The sequence below is a fragment of the Pongo abelii genome, chromosome 7, assembly GCF_028885655.2.
Source record: "Pongo abelii isolate AG06213 chromosome 7, NHGRI_mPonAbe1-v2.0_pri, whole genome shotgun sequence".
NCBI classification, from domain to species: Eukaryota; Metazoa; Chordata; class Mammalia; order Primates; family Hominidae; genus Pongo; species Pongo abelii.
This window is the reverse complement of record NC_071992.2, coordinates 124,237,021-124,258,781: the sequence shown is the minus strand read 5'-3', so window position 1 is coordinate 124,258,781 and position 21,761 is coordinate 124,237,021. Positions and strand designations below refer to the sequence as shown.

The 21,761-nt window shown below is 36.8% G+C and overlaps 1 protein-coding gene across 1 annotated transcript in view; it reads left to right on the top strand.

The window, feature by feature from the left end:
* The window catches only part of EIF3E (eukaryotic translation initiation factor 3 subunit E), a 53,136-nt gene extending 31,873 nt beyond the window's left edge, over window positions 1–21,263 (top strand). The window contains 5 exon segments of the mRNA NM_001132628.1: window positions 288–389; window positions 2,099–2,208; window positions 19,502–19,604; window positions 19,888–20,022; window positions 21,084–21,263. Coding sequence (NP_001126100.1) covers window positions 288–389; window positions 2,099–2,208; window positions 19,502–19,604; window positions 19,888–20,022; window positions 21,084–21,122 — 489 coding nt within the window. The 3' untranslated portion in view covers window positions 21,123–21,263.
* The last annotated feature ends 498 nt before the right edge of the window (window positions 21,264–21,761 follow it).

The following is a 21,761-nucleotide window of genomic DNA, read 5'->3' as shown; positions in this document are numbered from 1 at the left end:
AGTTTATTACTGTTTATTGACCAAGGGAGACTTTTGGTAGTAGGGGAATTTGAAAGCTTTCAGAATGCTTCTAGGATGAGACTTTAGAGAACTTGGTTTGAAAGACATTATAAGCTTAAGGTGTGGTCTGGAATCAGGATAGGAACAATTGCTTCTAGTAGATGCTAGGTAATTTGGCTAGAAATTAATGGTAAAGAAGGAGAAAACAAGAAGATTGGGATATGCTGGGGCAATCTGCTAAACAGTGTTGAATCAGACTTACCTTGACCGTTGACTTATTTTTACAGGAGTCTTACACATATAAAGACCCAATTACAGAATTTGTTGAATGTTTATATGTTAACTTTGACTTTGATGGGGCTCAGAAAAAGCTGAGGGAATGTGAATCAGTAAGTATGAATTTTTATTTATAAACTAATACTATTCTTAAATTTTTGGATATTGTAATGTTAATCTTGCAGTGTCTTCCTTAAAATAATGAAGTAATTATAACAGAAATATGCTTATTAATCTTAAAAAGGCCTAAATAGCTCGTGTTTATTAACCTTAAAATGGCTTAAATGGCTTGTGTTTATTAATCTTAAAATGGGAATGTGCTAGAGTGATGACTTTTTTAATGTTGTTGCCATGTGTTTATCCCTTTTGTGAGGGGAGTTTGTTAAAACATTGGGGATAATTTAAATTCACAGACATATCCATAATTTCATGTCTTAAATCTTGAATGAACATTTTTAATATTTCATATGCACAGGCAAGGTCACTTTGAATTGCAAATAACAACTGTGTTTTTAATTTTGGTTCATAGGTGGGCTTATCTTTAGAATATTTCCCATGGTTGTATTTAACATTTGTGATAAACCAGGCAATTCATTGTAGTTACGAATTTTATAACGGCAGTGTCTCTTATTGTTTAGTAGAAATTAAAGTACCTTTAGAACAACTGGAAGAGTTATAGTTGTTTTGAATAATTAGTTTACAAGTTTTAAGAAACTAAACTAAGAACTCTAACTGCTAAATGTAGTCGCATTTACCAGATTCACAAGTTACTAGTTATCAATATCATCCTTGGAACCAAAATTTTGGCACAAAATGGGCAATTTGTTGACAAATATCTTAACTTCTCTAAGGAAAAAAATGATCATGCAAATATCCATTCCTATCCATTCCCTGATGATTTTCTTTTTTTTTTTTTTTGTTTTGAGACAGAGTCTCACTTCTGTCGCCCAGGCTGGAGTGCAGTGGCATGATCCCGGCTCACTGCAAGCTCCACCTCCCGGGTTCACGCCATTCTCCTGCCTCAGTCTCCCAAGTAGCTGGGACCACAGGCGCCCACCACCACGCCCGGTTAATTTTTTGTATTTTTAGTAGAGACGGGGTTTCACCGTGTTAGCCAGGATGGTCTTGATCTCCTGCTTGTGATCTGCCCGCCTCAGCCTCCCAAAGTGCTGGGATTACAGGCGTCAGCCACCACACCCAGCCTCCCTGATGATTTTCAAACATTAGACGGAATAGAAAATTAGAATCCAATATGGTAATTGGTGTTTTTTTTGTAGTCATATATTGCATTATTAAGGTAAATATTGGTGTATATTCATTATGCTAAGTGTCTAGGTTTTGATGTTAAAAGACCTAGAGGGCACTTGGTTGCTGTTCTTGAAATTAAAATATTCTCTCTTAATTACACCATCTGTGGAATAGTAGCCACCTTTTGCATTCTTTTCCTTTCTAATTTCTAAGTCTACTTAATATTGTAGAAATACTCAGGGCTTTTGGTCCATTTATAATTATTTTAAATAGTTGGAAGAGATACATTATCTGCAGAGCATTTACGTAGAATAATGGATAGTACCAAACTTCGTTGTCAGAAGGCTACTTTATTAAAGTTACCAGAAACATTGCAGTTTTTAGGTCTTTATCTTGTGGTATTCTTTTACTACTTATTTAAATCATTAAAGATTTGAACGCAGTGTTCTAGAAAGTGCTGTTGTATAAAACTCATGATTGTAGAATGGAAAAATAAAGCAGATAAAGTATTTGATTCACGTTTCAGGCAATTGCTTGTCAGCATCATTAATTTTTGTTGTATTTGTACATATAGGTGCTTGTGAATGACTTCTTCTTGGTGGCTTGTCTGGAGGATTTCATTGAAAATGCCCGTCTCTTCATATTTGAGACTTTCTGTCGCATCCACCAGTGTATCAGCATTAAGTAAGAACAGCGTGATTTGATTTGGATTTTCTACTTTAAAATTCCTGGAAATTTCCATTTATTGTGAATTTACACTTAATAGAATTCCAGTTAATTGGATTTTTATTTATTTTTACTTTCAGAAGAACAATGAAACAATTTGATAAAATTATTTAAAAACCTAACTTTTGCCACAGGTTCAGATAGTTTTAGCTTGAGTGGCATAAATTTTTCAAAATACTAAGTTGAAGGCAATAGATGATTATCAGTTACCTTATTGAAGAGTAAATACTCTTGTACCTTTACGTAAGGAGAAAAGTGGAGTAAACATTTCTAAAATGGTTTTCAACAGCAGTACAAAGGAGATACCCATTAAATTGGAAATTCTGTTGAAAGACCACTACGTTTGGTAATCCTTTCCATTTAGTTTGTATGATTTAATTACATATTTGACTTCTCCTGTAGTAAACTCTTATGGCATCTTAAAATGTTGAAAGATGGAAAAATTATGGTGAATTTTAGTTGTAATTTCCTGTTTTGTCAGAAAATTATTGGGAAAAAATTGTGAAATATACATAACCTATTAGAAATAAATTGTACACTTTGGAGTTTGAAAAATGACTAGTGCCCTTTGGGCACAGAGGAAGTCAAACAAATGTTTAAAAACCTACTACTTTAGTGTTTGCTTCTGAGGAATTGTGCATAAAACAAATTCTTTTTCTTTAATGCCATTTGTTTTTGCTTATCCGTACTTCGCTTGCCTAATTTTAGTGGGCCGTCTATTGAAGTGGTTGTCCAGAGTTAGAAGGATAGTATAATCATGGGATTTTTTCCTATGGGAATTGAATCCTTGCCTTCACAGTTTTATTAGCACTTTACTATAGCTTGCAGACAGAATTTTTTAAACCTGATTCTCTTACAAATTACATGAAAATTCCTAATAATGTAATTGGTTGTGAAATAAAGAGGTAGGTACATCATATGTGGGGCTCCGGTGGACAGTAGTAACTGAATTCTTGCATTGTTCTTTGTTTTTAAGGTTTGTAATTAGGGCTTGTGAAAGAGGGATGTTAGTATTTTGGTTTCCCTTGTAGAATTTTCTCCATTTCTCATTAGAATATGGTCATTTGGGTGTTTTTTGGTCCAGAACTGATTTAGCTACTACCCCGTTGTGGGCCTTTTGAAAGCTGACCTGTTGTTTTGCATCTTTAGCACCTAACATACTAACTTTGTAACACCTAATATGCTTTGTACAGTATAGTGTGAGTATACAATATAAATATTTGTTAAGTAAATTTCTTCTGTTCTTTGTATTAGTGAACTTGGCATTTTTGTCCATGATAATGCTTGTCTGCTTTGGTGTTTGCTTCCGAGGTACTATCAATAAGATTTGTTTTAGCTCTTTTCCTTTAACCCTGCAACCTTGGATTCATTATTTTCTTTCTGGGGATTTGGTTTATTATCTTTTAAGAGGAACATAGATTAAGTATGTGTCCTCCTTACTGAAGGGAGATGTGCAGCTCAAAGAAGTTAATAGAGTGGGAATGTTTCTATATACCTTTATGTGACATTACCTAAGAATTTTTCAGACTTTTCTCCATGTAGATTTTTATTACTTCCTTGATCTCTGTAGTTTTCTGCTAGACAAAAATGTACAAAGCATTTTCAGACTAAAGTCCTAGTGGCTTTCCAGAGTCTAAAAATGTTTTTTTTTCTAGTAGTAGCATTTTCTTTTACTTCAGTTCTTCAATTTTTTTTTCAATGTTTTACTAAGATGATTAACAGTACATAGATCAATAATGTATGTTTTTCTTTTTCTTTCTTTTTTTTTTTTTTGTTTGGGAGACACAGTCCTGCACTGTTGCCTAGGCTTGGGTACAGTGGTGCGATCTCTGCTCACTGCAACCTCTGCCTCCTACGTTCAAGAGATTCTTGTGCTTCAGCCTCCCAAGTAGCTGAGATTACAGGCATGTGCCACCACGCCCAGCTAATTTTTGTGCTTTTAGTAGAGATAGGGTTTCACCATGTTGGCCAGGCTTGTCTTGAACTCCTGGCCTCAACTGATCTCCCTGCCTTGTTCTCCCAAAGTGCTGGGATTACAGGCGTGAGCCACTTGCGCCCAGCGTTTTTTCAAATACTCTGGTAGAATTTTCAATCTGAAAGAAATCTTAGGGATCTTCTGATCCAACAACACAGTTACTTTTCAGGTGAAGGACTTTTCAGTAGAATTTTCTGTAGTGATAGAAATGTTTTATATCTGAAAATGTGTTTCTATGTGTTCAGTACAGTATACTTCAAAGATGGCTTACATTTCAAGATCTTGAAGTATAGTTTCCAAATCTCTGTGTGACAGTGGGACTTATTTTCAAATGCCATATCATATATATGAATATATGTATTTATATATGTGTATAACCAGATCAAAGCAGAGCCCATTCACCTTGCCTATTTTACAGTTCTGTTCAGCTTCTCTCCTACTAAGACACCTCTTTGGAACACAGTTTTACAAAACACTGACTCAGAACAACTGCATTGTTTTGTAGCCAGGAAATTTAAAGCTCAAGGACATTAAGCTAGGTCTTGATAGGGCCTGTACTAAAGGTATCTGACATTCATTGTACTGTACCTCACTGTAAATTCTTTTATATTGTGAACAACTTATATTTTTAGAAATGTCAGGTTTAGATTAATTTGTCATTTAGTTTATCAGTTGAGCCAGAGGATAAAGATGAAAACCCTAAGTCAGTTTAACTCTTGTGTTTCAGAATCTTTGTAGAGTTTGTTTTATAAACTCCCTGTAGCCACCCTAAACCTTTGAATCAGATTTATTGAGTAGGCTATGCTATGATTTGCAGCAGGGCTGCTGTGCTGTATCTTGAGGGTGGTTATTCCGAAGCACAGCCAGAATCCAAAACCACTGCATTAGGTAATTACAGCCTGCTAAAGTAATGGAGTGAAAAATCAGTAATTTAATACTTTTATTATATAATGAATTAAGAAGATAAGCTTCTTTGTGTTTCTAAGGATGCTTTAGTGGGTTAGAAAGACAAAAGAAACTACCATCAGAGTGAACAGACAACCTACAGAATAGGAGAAAATTTTTACCATCTACCCATCTGACAAAGGGCTAATATCCAGGATCTACAAAGTACCTAAACAAATTTACAAGAAAAAATCAAACAACCCCATCAAAAAGTGGGCAAAGGATATGAACAGACACTTCCCAAAAGAAGACATTTATGCAGCCAACAGACACATGAAAAAATGCTCATCATCACTGACCATCAGAGAAATGCAAATCAAAACCACAGTGAGATACCATCTCACACCAGTTAGAATGGTGATCATTAAAAAGTCAGGAAACAACAGGCGCTGGAGAGGATGTGGAGAAATAGGAACACTTTTACACTGTTGGTGGGACTGTAAACTAGTTCAACCATTGTGGAAGACAGTGTGGTGATTCCTCAAGGATCTAGAACTAGAAATACCATTTGACCCAGCCATCCCATTACTGGGCATATACCCAAAGGATTATAAATCATGCTGCTATAAAGACACATGCACACGTATGTTTATTGCAGCACTATTCACAATAGCAAAGACTTGGAACCGACCCAAATGTCCAATAATGATAGACTGGATTAAGAAAATGTGGCACATATACACCATGGAATACTATGCAGCCATAAACAAGGATGAGTTCATGTCCTTTGTGGGGACATGGATGAAGCTAGAAACAATCATTCTGAGCAGACTATCACAAGGACAGAAAACCAAACACCGCATGTTCTCACTCATAGGTGGGAATTGAACAATGAGAACACTTGGACACAGGGTGGGGAACATCACACACCGGGTCTATCGTGGGGTGGGGGAGGGGGGAGGGATAGCATTAGGAGATATACCTAATGTAAATGACGAGTTAATGGGTGCAGCACACCAACATGGCACATGTATGCATATGTAACAAACCTGCACGTTGTACACATGTACCCTAGAACTTAAACTATAATAATAGAAAAAAGACAGTGGCTGGAAATAATACGTATTTATGTTGGGATTTTATAAATACAGCTAACATTTTAATTTGGACTCCAAGGATTTGTAATCCGTGATAATGACCAACAGAGCTAAAAATTACCTTTAAACATTACATGAGAAAAAAAGTACTTGTTCTTTAATCCAGAGGTTTTAAACCTAGTTGTACATTGAAATCATCTGGAGAAGTAAAACAATAAGAATTTAGCTTAAAAATAATAGATTTCCTGGTTTTATCCCAGGCCTTCTGAATCAAAATCTCTGTGATGTAGGCTTGAGAACCTGGGATTAAAGCTTCTCAGGTGATTCTTTTGCAGTCAGCCTTGGGGAATCATTGCTGTAAATTAGTGACTTTATAGTACTGACAGCCCATTAGAATCAAATGGGAAACTCTAAAAAGTAATAAACAGAAATACTGGATGACTGAGCCTAACCGTTAAAAAACAAAAACATTCTCTGGAGGGAGACCCCGTAGACTGTGTTTTAAAAAAAGGTCCTCTAAGTGATTTTGATGCAAGATCTGGCTTAAAAAAAAAAAAAAGTTAAACTGTTTATTTTGAGATGATTATGTATCAGTTGTAAGAAATGATAAAAAGACCCCCTGTGTCCTTTACTCAGTTTCTCCCATTAGTAACATCTTGCAAAACCACAGTAAAATATAGCAGCCAGGATGTTGATGTTGATACATTCAAGATACAGAACATTTCTATCACAAGGATCCTTCAAGCTGCTCTTTTATAGTGGTACCCTCTTCCCCGCCACCCTCTCCTTAATTTCTGGCAACTACTCATTTGTTCTCCATTCCTATATTTTTATTACTTTGAGAATATGCAAAACATTTTCTAAAAGTTAGTGTTCAGCTTCCTAAACGGCAAATATGCTATGTATCATGATTATGGTATAATTAATTACTAGCAACCTAACTAGTAGTACAGCTCTCCAATGAAAACATTACAGATGTTAATGAGTGCCTCTTTTGGCCAAACACGGGGTAGAAAGTAGTGAGTACACTTTCAAAGCACTTAAAATCCAGAGGAAGAAGCGGATATTAAATAAGTGGACAAATAAATATAAAGTTACAAATTATTGAAAATATTTGTAATTTTGGGAAATTTCAAAATTTCATATTTGAAATTACACATTATTAAAAATATGTCCATATCATTCTCTCTAGTCACTCTGCATTGGAGAACAATGAGAAGAAAATTAGATAGGGTCAGTGAATCCTGATAACTCTCCAAATGAAATATCTTTAAGCCCCAAACTAGACTTTTTTCCACTGAATACTAACTATGGCATATTATTCCATTCACTAGTTTATGCTGGCTTATTTTTGCCTCTAATTAGTTTAAAGCTATTTGATGTTCTGTCTTTGGAGGGGGAAGGGAAAGGATATGTCTCAGCTTCTTTTTCTTCCACCAAAGGACACATTTCAAATGCTAAAAATAGTATTATAAAACCCATAATTGTTTTTTTTTTTAACTTTTTTTTTTTTTAATTATTATACTTTAGGTTTTATGGTACATGTGCGCAGTGTGCAGGTAAGTTACGTATGTATACATGTGCCATGCTGGTGCGCTGCACCCACTAACTCATCATCTAGCATTAGGTATATCTCCCAATGCTATCCCTCCCCCCTCCCCCCACCCCGCAACAGTCCCCGAAGTGTGATGTTCCCCTTCCTGTGTCCATGTGTTCTCATTGTTCAGTTCCCACCTATGAGTGAGAATATGCGGTGTTTGGTTTTTTGTTCTTGCGATAGCTTACTGAGAATGATGATTTCCAATTTCATCCATGTCCCTACAAAGGACATGAACTCATCATTTTTTATGGCTGCATAGTATTCCATGGTGTATATGTGCCACATTTTCTTAATCCAGTCTATCATTGTTGGACATTTGGGTTGGTTCCAAGTCTTTGCTATTGTGAATAATGCCGCAATAAACATACGTGTGCATGTGTCTTTATAGCAGCATGATTTATAGTCCTTTCGGTATATACCCAGTAATGGGATGGCTGGGTTGAACGGAATTTCTAGTTCTAGATCCCTGAGGAATCGCCACACTGACTTCCACGAGGGTTGAACTAGTTTACAGTCCCACCAACAGTGTAAAAGTGTTCCTATTTCTCCACATCCTCTCCAGCACCTGTTGTTTCCTGACTTTTTAATGATTGCCATTCTAACTGGTGTGAGATGGTATCTCATTGTGGTTTTGATTTGCATTTCTCTGATGGCCAGTGATGGTGAGCATTTTTTCATGTGACTTTTGGCTGCATAAATGTCTTCTTTTGAGAAGTGTCTGTTCATGTCCTTTGCCCACTTTTTGATGGGGTTGTTTGTTTTTTTCTTGTAAATTTGTTGGAGTTCATTGTAGATTCTGGATATTAGCCCTTTGTCAGATGAGTAGGTTGCGAAAATTTTCTCCCATTTTGTAGGTTGCCTGTTTACTCTGATGGTAGTTTCTTTTGCTGTGCAGAAGCTCTTTAGTTTAATTCGATCCCATTTGTCAATTTTGGCTTTTGTTGCCATTGCTTTTGGTGTTTTAGACATGAAGTCCTTGCCCATGCCTATGTCCTGAATGGTAATGCCTAGGTTTTCTTCTAGGGTTTTTATGGTTTTAGGTCTAACATTTAAGTCTTTAATTCATCTTGAATTAATTTTTGTGTAAGGTGTAAGGAAGGGTTCCAGTTTCAGCTTTCTCCATATGGCTAGCCAGTTTTCCCAGCACCATTTGTTAAATAGGGAATCCTTTCCCCATTTCTCGTTTTTGTCAGGTTTGTCAAAGATCAGATAGTTGTAGATATGTGGCATTATTTCTGACGGCTCTGTTCTGTTCCATTGATCTATATCTCTGTTTTGGTACCAGTATCATGCTGTTTTGGTTACTGTAGCCTTGTAGTATAGTTTGAAGTCAGGTAGTGTGATGCCTCCAGCTTTGTTCTTTTGGCTTAGGATTGACTTGGCGATGCGGGCTCTTTTTTGGTTCCATATGAACTTTAAAGTAGTTTTTTCCAATTCTGTGCAGAAAGTCATTGGTAGCTTGATGGGGATGGCATTGAATCTGTAAATTACCTTGGGAAGGATGGCCATTTTCATGATATTGATTCTTCCTACCCATGAGCATGGAATGTTCTTCCATTTGTTTGTATCCTCTTTTATTTCCTTGAGCAGTGGTTTGTAGTTCTCCTTGAAGAGGTCCTTCTCATCCCTTGTAAGTTGGATTCCTAGGTATTTTATTCTCTTTGAAGCAATTGTGAATGGCAGTTCACTCATGATTTGGCTCTCTGTTTGTCTGTTATTGGTGTCTAAGAATGCTTGTGATTTTTGTACATTGATTTTGTATCCTGAGACTTTGCTGAAGTTGCTTATCAGCTTAAGGAGATTTTGGGCTGAGACAATGGGGTTTTCTAGATATACAATCATGTCGTCTGCAAACAGGGACAATTTGACCTCCTCTTTTCCTAATTAAATACCCTTTATTTCCTTCTCCTGCCTAATTGCCCTGGCCAGAACTTCCAACACTATGTTGAATAGAAGTGGTGAGAGAGGGCATCCCTGTCTTGTGCCAGTTTTCAAAGGGAATGCTTCCAGTTTTTGCCCATTCAGTATGATATTGGCTGTGGGTTTGTCATAGATAGCTCTTATTATTTTGAGATACGTCCCATCAATACCTAATTTATTGAGAGTTTTTAGCATGAAGTGTTGTTGAATTTTGTCAAAGGCCTTTTCTGCATCTCTTGAGATAATCATGTGGTTTTTGTCTTTGGTTCTGTTTATATGCTGGATTACATTTATTGATTTGCGTATATTGAACCAGCCTTGCATCCCAGGGATGAAGCCCACTTGATCATGGTGGATAAGCTTTTTGATGTGTTGCTGGATTCTGTTTGCCAGTATTTTATTGAGGATTTTTGCATCAATGTTCATCAAGGATATTGGTCTAAAATTCTCTTTTTTGGTTGTGTCTCTGCCAGGCTTTGGTATCAGGATGATGCTGGCCTCATAAAATGAGTTAGGGAGGATTCCCTCTTTTTCTATTGATTGGAATAGTTTCAGAAGGAATGGTACCAGTTCCTCCTTGTACCTCTGGTAGAATTCGGCTGTGAACCCATCTGGTCCTGGACTTTTTTTGGTTGGTAAGCTATTGATTATTGCCACAATTTCAGCTCCTGTTATTGGTCTATTCAGAGATTCAACTTCTTCCTGGTTTAGTCTTGGGAGGGTGTATGTGTCGAGGAATTTATCCATTTCTTCTAGATTTTCTAGTTTATTTGCGTAGAGGTGTTTGTAGTATTCTCTGATGGTAGTTTGTATTTCTGTGGAATCGGTGGTGATATCCCCTTTATCATTTTTTATTGCATCTATTTGATTCTTCTCTCTTTTCTTCTTTATTAGTTTTGCTAGCAGTCTATCAATTTTGTTGATCCTTTCAAAAAATCAGCTCCTGGATTCATTAATTTTTTGAAGGGTTTTTTGTGTCTCTATTTCCTTCAGTTCTGCTCTGATTTTAGTTATTTCTTGCCTTCTGCTAGCTTTTGAATGTGTTTGCTCTTGCTTTTCTAGTTCTTTTAATTGTGATGTTAGGATGTCAATTTTGGATCTTTCCTGCTTTCTCTTGTGGGCATTTAGTGCTATAAATTTCCCTCTACAGACTGCTTTGAATGCATCCCAGAGATTCTGGTATGTTGTGTCTTGGTTCTCGTTAGTTTCAAAGAACATCTTTATTTCTGCCTTCATTTCGTTATGTACCCAGTAGTCATTCAGGAGCAGGTTGTTCAGTTTCCATGTAGGTGAGCAGTTTTGAGTGAGATTCTTAATCCTGAGTTCTAGCTTGATTCCACTGTGATCTGAGAGATAGTTTGTTATAATTTCTGTTCTTTTACATTTGTTGAGGAGAGCTTTACTTCCAAGTATGTGGTCAATTTTGGAATAGGTGTGGTGTGGTGCTGAAAAAAATGTATATTCTGTAGATTTGGGGTGGAGAGTTCTGTAGATGTCTATTAGGTCTGCTTGGTGCAGAGCTGAGTTCAATTCCTGGGTATCCTTGTTGACTTTCTGTCTTGTTGATCTGTCTAATGTTGACAGTGGGGTGTTAAAGTCTCCCATTATTTATGTGTGGGAGTCTAAGTCTCTTTGTAGGTCACTGACGACTTGCTTTATGAATCTGGGTGCTCCTGTATTGGGTGCATATATATTTAGGATAGTTAGCTCTTCTTGTTGAATTGATCCCTTTACCATTATGTAATGGCCTTCTTTGTCTCTTTTGATCTTTGTTGGTTTAAAGTCTGTTTTATCAGAGACTAGGATTGCAACCCCTGCCTTTTTTTGTTTTCCATTTGCTTGGTAGATCTTCCTCCATCCTTTTATTTTGAGCCTATGTATGTCTCTGCACGTGAGATGGGTTTCCTGAATACAGCACACTGATGGGTCTTGAGTCTTTATCCAATTTGCCAGTCTGTGTCTTTTAATTGGAGCATTTAGTCCATTTACATTTAAAGTTAATATCGTTACGTGTGAATTTGATCCTGTCATTATGATGTTAGCTGGTTATTTTGCTCGTTAGTTGATGCAGTCTCTTCCTAGTCTCGATGGTCTTTACATTTCGGTATGATTTTGCAGTGGCTGGTACCGGTTGTGCCTTTCCACGTTTAGCGCTTCCTTCAGGAGCTCTTTTAGGGCAGGCCTGGTGGTGACAAAATCTCTCAGCATTTGCTTGTCTGTAAAGTATTTTATTTCTCCTTCACTTATGAAGCTCAGTTTGGCAGGATATGAAATTCTGGGTTGAAAATTCTTTTCTTTAAGAATGTTGAATATTGGCCCCCACTCTCTTCTGGCTTGTAGGGTTTCTGCCGAGAGATCTGCTGTTAGTCTGATGGGCTTCCCTTTGTGCATAACCCGACCTTTCTCTCTGGCTGCCCTTAACATTTTTTCCTTCATTTCAACTTTGGTGAATCTGACAATTATGTGTCTTGGAGTTGCTCTTCTCGAGGAGTATCTTTGTGGCGTTCTCTGTATTTCCTGAATCTGAATGTTGGCCTGCCTTGCTAGATTGGGGAAGTTCTCCTGGATAATATCCTGCAGAGTGTTTTCCAACTTGGTTCCATTCTCCCCGTCACTTTCAGGTACACCAATCAGACGTAGATTTGGTCTTTTCACATAGTCCCACATTTCTTGGAGGCTTTGCTCGTTTCTTTTTATTCTTTTTTCTCTAAACTTCCCTTCTCGCTTCATTTCATTCATTTCGTCTTCCAGGGCTGATACCCTTTCTTCCATTTGATCACATCGGCTGCTGAGGCTTCTGCATTCTTCACGTAGTTCTCAAGCCTTGGTTTTCAGCTCCATCAGCTCCTTTAAGGACTTCTCTGTATTGGTTATTCTAGTTATACATTCTTCTAAATTTTTTTCAAAGTTTTCAACTTCTTTGCCTTTGGTTTGAATATCCTCCCGTAGCTCGGAGTAATTTGATCGTCTGAAGCCTTCTTTCAGCTCGTCAAAGTCATTCTCCGTCCAGCTTTGTTCCGTTGCTGGTGAGGAACTGCATTCCTTTGGAGGAGGAGAGGTACTCTGCTTTTTAGAGTTTCCAGTTTTTCTGCTCTGTTTTTTCCCTATCTTTGTGGTTTTATCTACTTTTGGTCTTTGATGATGGTGATGTACAGATGGGTTTTTGGTGTGGATGTCCTTTCTGTTAGTTTTCCTTCTAACAGACAGGACCCTCAGCTGCAGGTCTGTTGGAGTACCTGGTCAGCCGTGTGAGGTGTCAGTCTGCCCCTGCTGGGGGGTGCCTCCCAGTTAGGCTGCTCGGGGGTCAGGGGTCAGGGACCCACTTGAGGAGGCAGTCTGCCCGTTCTCAGATCTCCAGCTGCGTGCTGGGAGAACCACTGCTCTCCTCAAAGTTGTCAGACAGGGACATTTAAGTCTGCGGAAGTTACTGCTGTCTGTTTGTTTGCCTGTGCCCTGCCCCCAGAGGTGGAGCCTACAGAGGCAGGAAGGCCTCCTTGAGCTGTGGTGGGCTCCACCCAGTTCAAGCTTCCAGGCTGCTTTGTTTACCTAAGCGAGCCTGGGCAATGGCGGGCGCCCCTCCCCCAGCCTGGCTGCTGACTTGCTGTTTGATCTCAGACTGCTGTGCTAGCAATCAGCGAGACTCCGTGGGCGTAGGACCCTCTGGGCCAGGTGTGGGCTATAATCTCCTGGTGCACGGTTTCCTAAGCCCGTGGGAAAAGCACAGTATTCGGGTGGGAGTGGCCCGATTTTCCAGGTGCCGTCTGTCACCCCTGGAAAGGGAACTCCCTGACCCCTTGCGCTTCCCGAGTGAGGCAATGCCTCGCCCCTGCTTCGGCTGGCGCACGGTGCACTCACCCACTGACCTGCGCCCACTGTCTGGCACTCCCTAGTGAGATGAACATGGTACCTCAGATGGAAATGCAGAAATCACCCGTCTTCTGCGTGGCTCAGGCTGGGAGCTGTAGACTGGAGCTGTTCGTATTCGGCCATCTTGGCTCCTCCTCCAAAACCTATAATTGTTTATTAAATAACTCTTTCCATTTGTAATTTGGAACATTCTCTGTTAATAGATTTCCTGACTAAATGCCTGTAAGCACATGTGATAGTCAGCTTTATAAAAATGCATATTAATAATGTTTTATATGTTTTTATACAACCTTTTTGATATGTAGGATAAGTTACAAATCTGTTTACCATAAAGTTTGCAACATCTGTCAAAAAAGATTACTGTGTTGGGGTTTAATTTAGTATAGCTGAATCATTTTATCAGCTATGGTATGTGTCTGAAATTTAAAAGCTGTTCTAAAATAATTCTTGGACGAGTTTTCAATTGTAGATGAAAACAAAGTATGGAAGTAATATTTTGGATGTGTATGATAAACATGTTGGAGCATGCATTAGTATAATTTCCCAATGGGGGTTACTTTAAGTTTTGAAGTTATTCTACTTTGCTTATTTTATTAAGTTATATTTTAGTTCTTAATATTTTTCTTAAAAGTTCTTATTACCACATAACAATTTACATTTAGAATGTAAATGTATGGAGATAAACAGTTTCAAAGGCCATTATCATTGCATTTCTGCATTATCAATAAGGTTCAGTTATTTATAAGGTTATAAAGAGATAATTTTCAGTTTTCACATAAGGATTTAGCATTTCTCAATTTTCTCCTGTTTTCTTTGTCCTGTTTCCTCCCAATCATACAGTTAAACATAGTTTACACTTAACACTCATTCTTTAATTAGTTGTCTTTAACTAATTAGAAAAGACTTGGAGTACTTTTCTTTGGATATGCTGAATAGTTGACCAGTAGTCTTCAGTGAAAACTAGACCAGAGGTTTCTATATCCGAATGGTTAAATCAGCAGTATTTTGAAATAAATTGTGCCTATCAGATAAAATTTGGAAAGCCAGGTTATTCAAAGAGGTAATTAATAAGACAGGTGAAATATCAGATCCCCAGGTCCTTATTTTTCCAAGTGTTTGTTAAGTTGAGAGGGTGGGGGAAGATGGTGGCTATGGGAGGGTTCAGAAAAGGAAGATCATTTGAAAGATTAGGCACTGAAAACCTGAGAGAAAATCTAGAGTTGATACAACCCTAATCAGTTCCCTAAATTAAGACTTATATATCTTCTGTCCTTAAGTGGGATCTCTGGTATTTTTTACTTCCTGGAAACAAAGTATTTCCCTAAATCAAGACTTAAATTTATCTTGTGTCCTCAAGTGGGATCTCTGTTATTTTTTACTTCCTGGAAACAAAGTATTTCATTTTGTGCTAGAAGCATGAACATGTTTAATTAAATTGAACTGAGGATGAAAAATTTGTTTTTGCTTTGTCTTTTGAAATAGCACTTAAGAATTCAGTGCATATCTTATTTAACATATTCGATGTTGTGTTTTGTGTGTGTGTCTGTTGAGCAGTAGAGCTAGTTAGGTTAAAGATATTTATAAAGGATTTACAGAACATATTTAAATATCTACCTTAAGCTCCCTACAGGACAAGGTTGAGATTTTTAATGTAATCTAAATAATCTAGAAATTTGGGTGTTTAAAATCTGGATTGGACTAGATATTTTTCTCAGAAATTCTGCATTTTGATGGATTTTGTCTTTTAGTTTATTGATAAATTGAATTATTTTCAGTAACATGAGGTAAGCATGTTCTGGGACAGGTTAAGCCAACTTTTTGTCTTTTTAAAATTGGTTTTATTTTTCCCTAGCCACTAGACCACCAGGGACAGCCTTTTAAGCTTTGATAGGATATTACACTTTTATTTTAAAATCTGTACTATTTTGCATAAAATTGCTAGATTGGAAAAGAATTGTAGACTTTGATGATTTCTATTAGTCCTTTTTTTTTCTTTGCGTTTTGTAGAGACAGGGTCTTGCTATGTTGCCCAGGCTGGTCTGAAATTCCTGGGCTCAAGCAATCCTCCTGCCTTGGCCTCCCAAAGTGCTGGGATTACAGGCCTATTAATCATTTGGTTTCTTTTACTGTGTGTATTTTCATGTTACTGAAACCAGATTATTTCCACATTGTTTAATTCAGTCAGAGTGATAATCAGTAGCTTAGATAAGCTGAGATGCCATCAATTATTTACTAGTATTCCTTGGGCCTTATTTCAGGTTTTTCTTTGACCTGATTCGCTTCGAAAAGTAAAGATCAACAAATAAAAGAACAACAAGCACAGTGCAAACAAAGATCCACAAAGTAAGATATGGCTCAGAGCATGCAGGCATTTATGGATCTTGATGCTTGTTGCAAAATTACACCAGCTATGTTGGAATGAGTCTTAGAATATGGATGTAAAGAAAGAGGGAGGGATAGAGAATTCTAGTTAGAGTTATTACATAAGATGGAATTTTTTTTTTATAGAGACACAGGATCTTGTTCTGTCACCCAAGCTGGAGTACAGTGATGCAATCATAGCTTACTGCAGTCTCAAACTGCTGGGCTCAAATGATACTCACACCTTAGCCTCTCGAGTATCTGGGACTATAGGTGCAGGCCACCGTGCCTCTGTGTGTGTGTGGGTGGGTGTGTGTGTCTTTGCGTGTGTCTGTGTGTCTGTGCCACCATGCCTGTGTGTGTGTGTGTGCACACATGTGCACAGAATCTCGCTGTGTTGCTCAGACTGGTCTCAAACTTCTGGCCTCAGCCTCCCAAAGTGTTGGGATTATAGGTATGAGCCACCACATCCAGCCTAGAATGGAATTTTCATTCTATGGTCTTAAAAATCTAAGATTAAATATCATTTCCTTAGGTAAGCTGTTCCCAAATCTCCAGATTAGAACTGGTAGACCTTTTTGGATTTCACATACATAGCTCCTTCCACTTTTTCTTTGTTCTTTCTTTCTTTTTCTTTTTTTTTGACATGAGGGTCTCACTTTGTTGCCCATGCTGGAATGCAGTGATGCCATCTCAGCTCACTGTAACCTCTGCCTCCCAAGATCAAGCGATGTTTAAGTCAAGACCCCCTTGACTTAAACTCTGTAAAGGCTGGCAACAGAGGTTGTTTTGCCAATAGCATCTAACACAGTTGGTATTTTGTTGAGTAAATGTCAACAAAGTAAAAGGATTGGTTTGGTTTGGCTGGCATGTTATATTTCTGAAGGAGAATGATGGGAACTTGGAAAGTTAAAAGTGTTGAAAGGAATTTGGAAATAAACTGGGTGTAGTAGTCTCCCCTTATCCAAGGGGATATGTTCCAAAACCCCCAGAGGATGCTTGAAACTGCAGGTAGTACCAAAGCCAGTACAGACTAGGTTTTTCCCTGTCCACACATAACTGTGATAAAGTTTAATTTATAAGTTGAGCACAGTAAAAGATTAACAACAACAATAATAAATAGAACAATTATAACAATATGCCGCCATCACTACTCTTGTACTTTGGGGCCATTACTAAGTAAAATAACGGTTCCTTGAACATAAGCACTGTGATATCACGATACTTGATAGCTGGAATAGCTGCTATGTAACTGATGGGCAGGTAGCATATACAGTGTCTATATGCTGGACAAAGGGATGATTCAAGTCCTAGGTGAGACAGTAGGACAGTACAAGATGTCATCATGCTAGCCAGAACAGTGTACAATTTAAAGCTTATCAGTTGTTTATTTCTGGAGTTTTCTATTTAATATTTTCAGACTGGGATTGACTGCTGATAACAGAAACCACGGAAAGTGGAACTACAGATAAGTGGGAACTACTGTAGTTGGGTTGTAGAACTAACCTGGCAGCTGTGTAAGATAGATTGTAGAGACTCAAGAGGTAAAGTAGTTAGAAAACTAAGAAATAGTAATGGAGCCTGGACTAAGGTAGTGACTAGAATAAGAATCAATCAGACAGTAAATATTTATTGTCTCCTGTGTATGAGGCATCATGCTGCTAATTGCTGGACATAACGGCAGTGAATGAGGAAGATACGGTACGTGCACTTTGGTTACATGTATACAGTCTACCTTCGAAGCAGATATTCAGTAAAACAACTATAGCAAAAATAGGTGCTATGAAAGTACCTAACTGATGTGTCACAGATGGGAGAGGTGTCTTAGAAGGCTTATGAGGGTCTTATTTTAGCTGAGACCTGATAGCTTCCATGAAGATAAAAGACAGTGTATAAACACACATATATACATGCGTTTATACTACATATTCTTAAATATTTTACATGCATATGTAGGTACTCTTCCATCAGCAGAACTGACAACTTACTTACTAAGACTGGTGTGTTTTTAATTCTGATAAATTAAGCACTGCAATGGCCCTCTTCAACCTGATCATAAAATTGGCAAAATATAAAATGCAGATTGGTTGATATCAAAGAGTATTTTAGATCAAGATCTTCATGGTCTGGTCTGCTCCCTCTGTCTCTTTTATCTGAAATTCAGTCTCTCTCTCTCTATATATCTATATATCTATATATACATACTATATATCTATCTATATATATACATATCTATATATATCTATATATACATACTATATATACATACTATATATATCTATATATACATATTATATATACATACTATATATATCTATATATACATACTATATATAGTATATAGCTCCAAGGAGTGCCCCCACAGTTTACAGCACAAACATACACAATACCCGTCAGTTTTATTTATGTTTTTTCTGAGATTATACTTATTACTGATGCTCTTTATAGTAGGTTTGCTTTTTTAAAAATTTTATTTCAGTAGCTTTTGGAGTACACGTGGTGTTTTGTTACATGGATGAATAATATAGTGGTGAATTCTGGGATTTTAGCTCATAGCTTAGCTCCCACTTATAAATGAGAACATAAGGTTTTTGGTTTTCCACTCCTGCATTACTTCACCTGGAATAATGGCCTCCAGTTTCATCCAAGTTGCTGCAAAAGACATTATTTTCTTCCTTTTCATGGCTGAGTAGTATTCCATGGTTTATATATGCCAGATTTACTTTATCCACTCATTAGTTGATGGGCACATAGGTTGGTTCCTAAGTGAATTGTGAATTGTGCTGCTATAAATATATCTGTACAAGTGTCTTTTTTGTATGTCTTCTTTATACAAAGAAACCTTTATACAAAGGTTTACTTTGTATAACCATTATATAGTTGTCCCTTGATATCCTTGGGGGACTGGTTCTAGGACCCTCCTGGATGCCAAAATTCATAGATTCTCAAGTGTCTTAAATAAAATGGGTGATATTTTCATGTAACCTATGCATATTATCTCATATACTTTTAATCATCTCTGGGTTACTGTTAAAAATGTAAATGCTATATAAATAGGTGTTATACTGTATTGGTTTTTCATTTGTATTATTTTTGTGTTCTTTTTTATTGTTTGTTTGCTTTTTCCCAAATATTTTCTATCTATGGTCTGTTGAATCTGAGGATGTGGAACCTGTGGATATGGAGGGCTGACTTATATAGAGGGAACATCATAAAACCTTTTTCTCCCTTAGATCATTACTTGTTGAGCACCTGGCAAATGTAAAGTACTGTTCTAGAAGCTGAAGGGTTTCCCTAAATGCAGAATATGTTGCCCTACCCTCAAGGATTTTACAGTCCAGTTGGTGAATGGAATAGATCGTGCATAGTACAAGTCAATAGGCACAAGCACATGAACAAATCAGACAGTAGGGGTCATGGTATATAAGAGGAGGGTGATCCAGAAATACCAAAAAGTCTCTATGCAGAGTGTGAGTCAACACTGTGTACATAAAACTAAGTTTTTAGGCCCAGTTAATTAACATTGCTGTTTTACTTTTTCATTAGCATGTTGGCAGATAAATTGAACATGACTCCAGAAGAAGCTGAAAGGTGGATTGTAAATTTGATTAGAAATGCAAGACTGGATGCCAAGATTGATTCTAAATTAGTGAGTATTATGTTAGCTATGCCACATACTATCAGTTCCTGATTATACTTTTGGGAATTCTTAACTAGGACATTTTATTACCTCCTTTAATAATTTATTTTGTTTTAATGTAAAACAGTTCTTTGAAGGCAACAGAAGCCTCCTATTTTTTTTCTTCTTTGGTAAATATTGTCATCTCTGTACAGTGCATTAAAATATGCGCAAAGGTATGTCATGCTTTTTACTTACCTGAGAAACGCAGTCATTAACATTATAGGATCAATTTCCCTGTGTTTCCTTTTAGGGTCATGTGGTTATGGGTAACAATGCAGTCTCACCCTATCAGCAAGTGATTGAAAAGACCAAAAGCCTTTCCTTTAGAAGCCAGATGTTGGCCATGAATATTGAGAAGAAACTTAATCAAAATAGCAGGTCAGAGGTAAGAACCACACATCTTCTATTCTGTCTGGGATTTAGCAACCATGTAATTGTTACATGAAGTTTCAAAGTGTATTGATATGAGTTGTAGCTGATTTTGTTTTTCTCTTTAAAGATATGAACATTTTTAAGAAATTACTAAACAGAAAAGAATTTTTTCTTAGATGTATTACATGCATTAAACATAGAAACTGAAAAAGAAATTGTGTTCCTAGTTTATTATAACTATTTTTCTTTTGCTTTGACTCTTCCTGTGTGACTTCATTAACTCATTTCCTCAGGGTTTTCAACACATCATTTTGATACTGGCAGATGATAACTTACATGTGTAGCCCTCTTTCACGTGTTTGAAATGTATATTCTTTTTAAATCTAAAGAAATAGTTCAGTAAAAATGTTGATCTTATTATATGTGTTAGTGCTGATCTTATACAAATTTCGTTATCTTTCATCTGATATTCATATCAAAAATTCTCCCATTTTGATAGAGATCCTGCATATTAGAGATTGAAGAAACTTGAATGGCCTTATAATTTTGGAATCCTAAACTGTGTTGTTTAGACATTATGATTATGTGTAACTGGAGGGTAGGAAGTCATTAGGAAACAGTTGTGGGATATGCAGAAACCCCATTTGATTGAAATTTTAGGAACAAATTTGTGTCCGCAGAATAATCCTTTAGTTCAAATAAGAAGGATGCATTAGAATTCAAGTTGCATATTTTAGCCAAGTTTAGAATAACTGAGTCTAGAAAATAACTTTCATATGATGTTTTTTTCTGTATGCTTCAGGATTAATTTGTATCGTTTATTGTTCCAGTATTAATGATACTGTTATTGCTATACATTTTAATTGGCCAAAAACTATACCAGATAATAATTTTGATGTTTGTTTTGTCCTGAGTGGGACATCTGACATCTAGTAATTGCAGGAGTTAAGATCTTAGAATGGTTTGGCAAGAGACTATAGTGCTAAAGTAAATGCTGTGTCACTTTCTTCTATGTTAGTTTTTTTCCGAAAGTATTTTCTTTTCACCCTATTGATTTCTTTTTGCATATTTTAGGCTCCTAACTGGGCAACTCAAGATTCTGGCTTCTACTGAAGAACCATAAAGAAAAGATGAAAAAAAAACTATAAAAGAAAGATGAAATAATAAAACTATTATATAAAGGGTGACTTACATTTTGGAAACAACATATTACGTATAAATTTTGAAGAATTGGAATAAAATTGATTCATTTTATCTTGCTGTCAGTTTTCTTGCATGTGCAAGTTTGTGTTTTTTTAACTTTCTTTTTTGGAATAATTGTATTCAGAGGAAGTTGCAAAAATAGTACAGAGAAGTCCATGTAGGCTGAACCCTGTTTCCCTCAATTTTTTCACTTTATGTTACTATGGTACAGTATCAAAACCAGGATGTTGACATTGGTACAATGTGTGTATGAATAGCTCCCTACCATTTTATCACATGTGTAGATTTGTGTAACCATCACTGCAGCCAAGATAGACAACTGTCATCATGATCTCCCTCATGCTACCTTTTTGTAGCCGCACCTACTCCCAACCACCTCTAACCCTAGGAACCACGAATCTGTTCCTCATCACTATATTTTGTCATTATGAGAATGTTATATAAATGGAATTACATAATATACAACCTTTGAGATTAGCTTTTTTAATTCATCACAATGCTCTTTAGAGCCATCCAAGTTGAGATATATATATACACACACACATATAT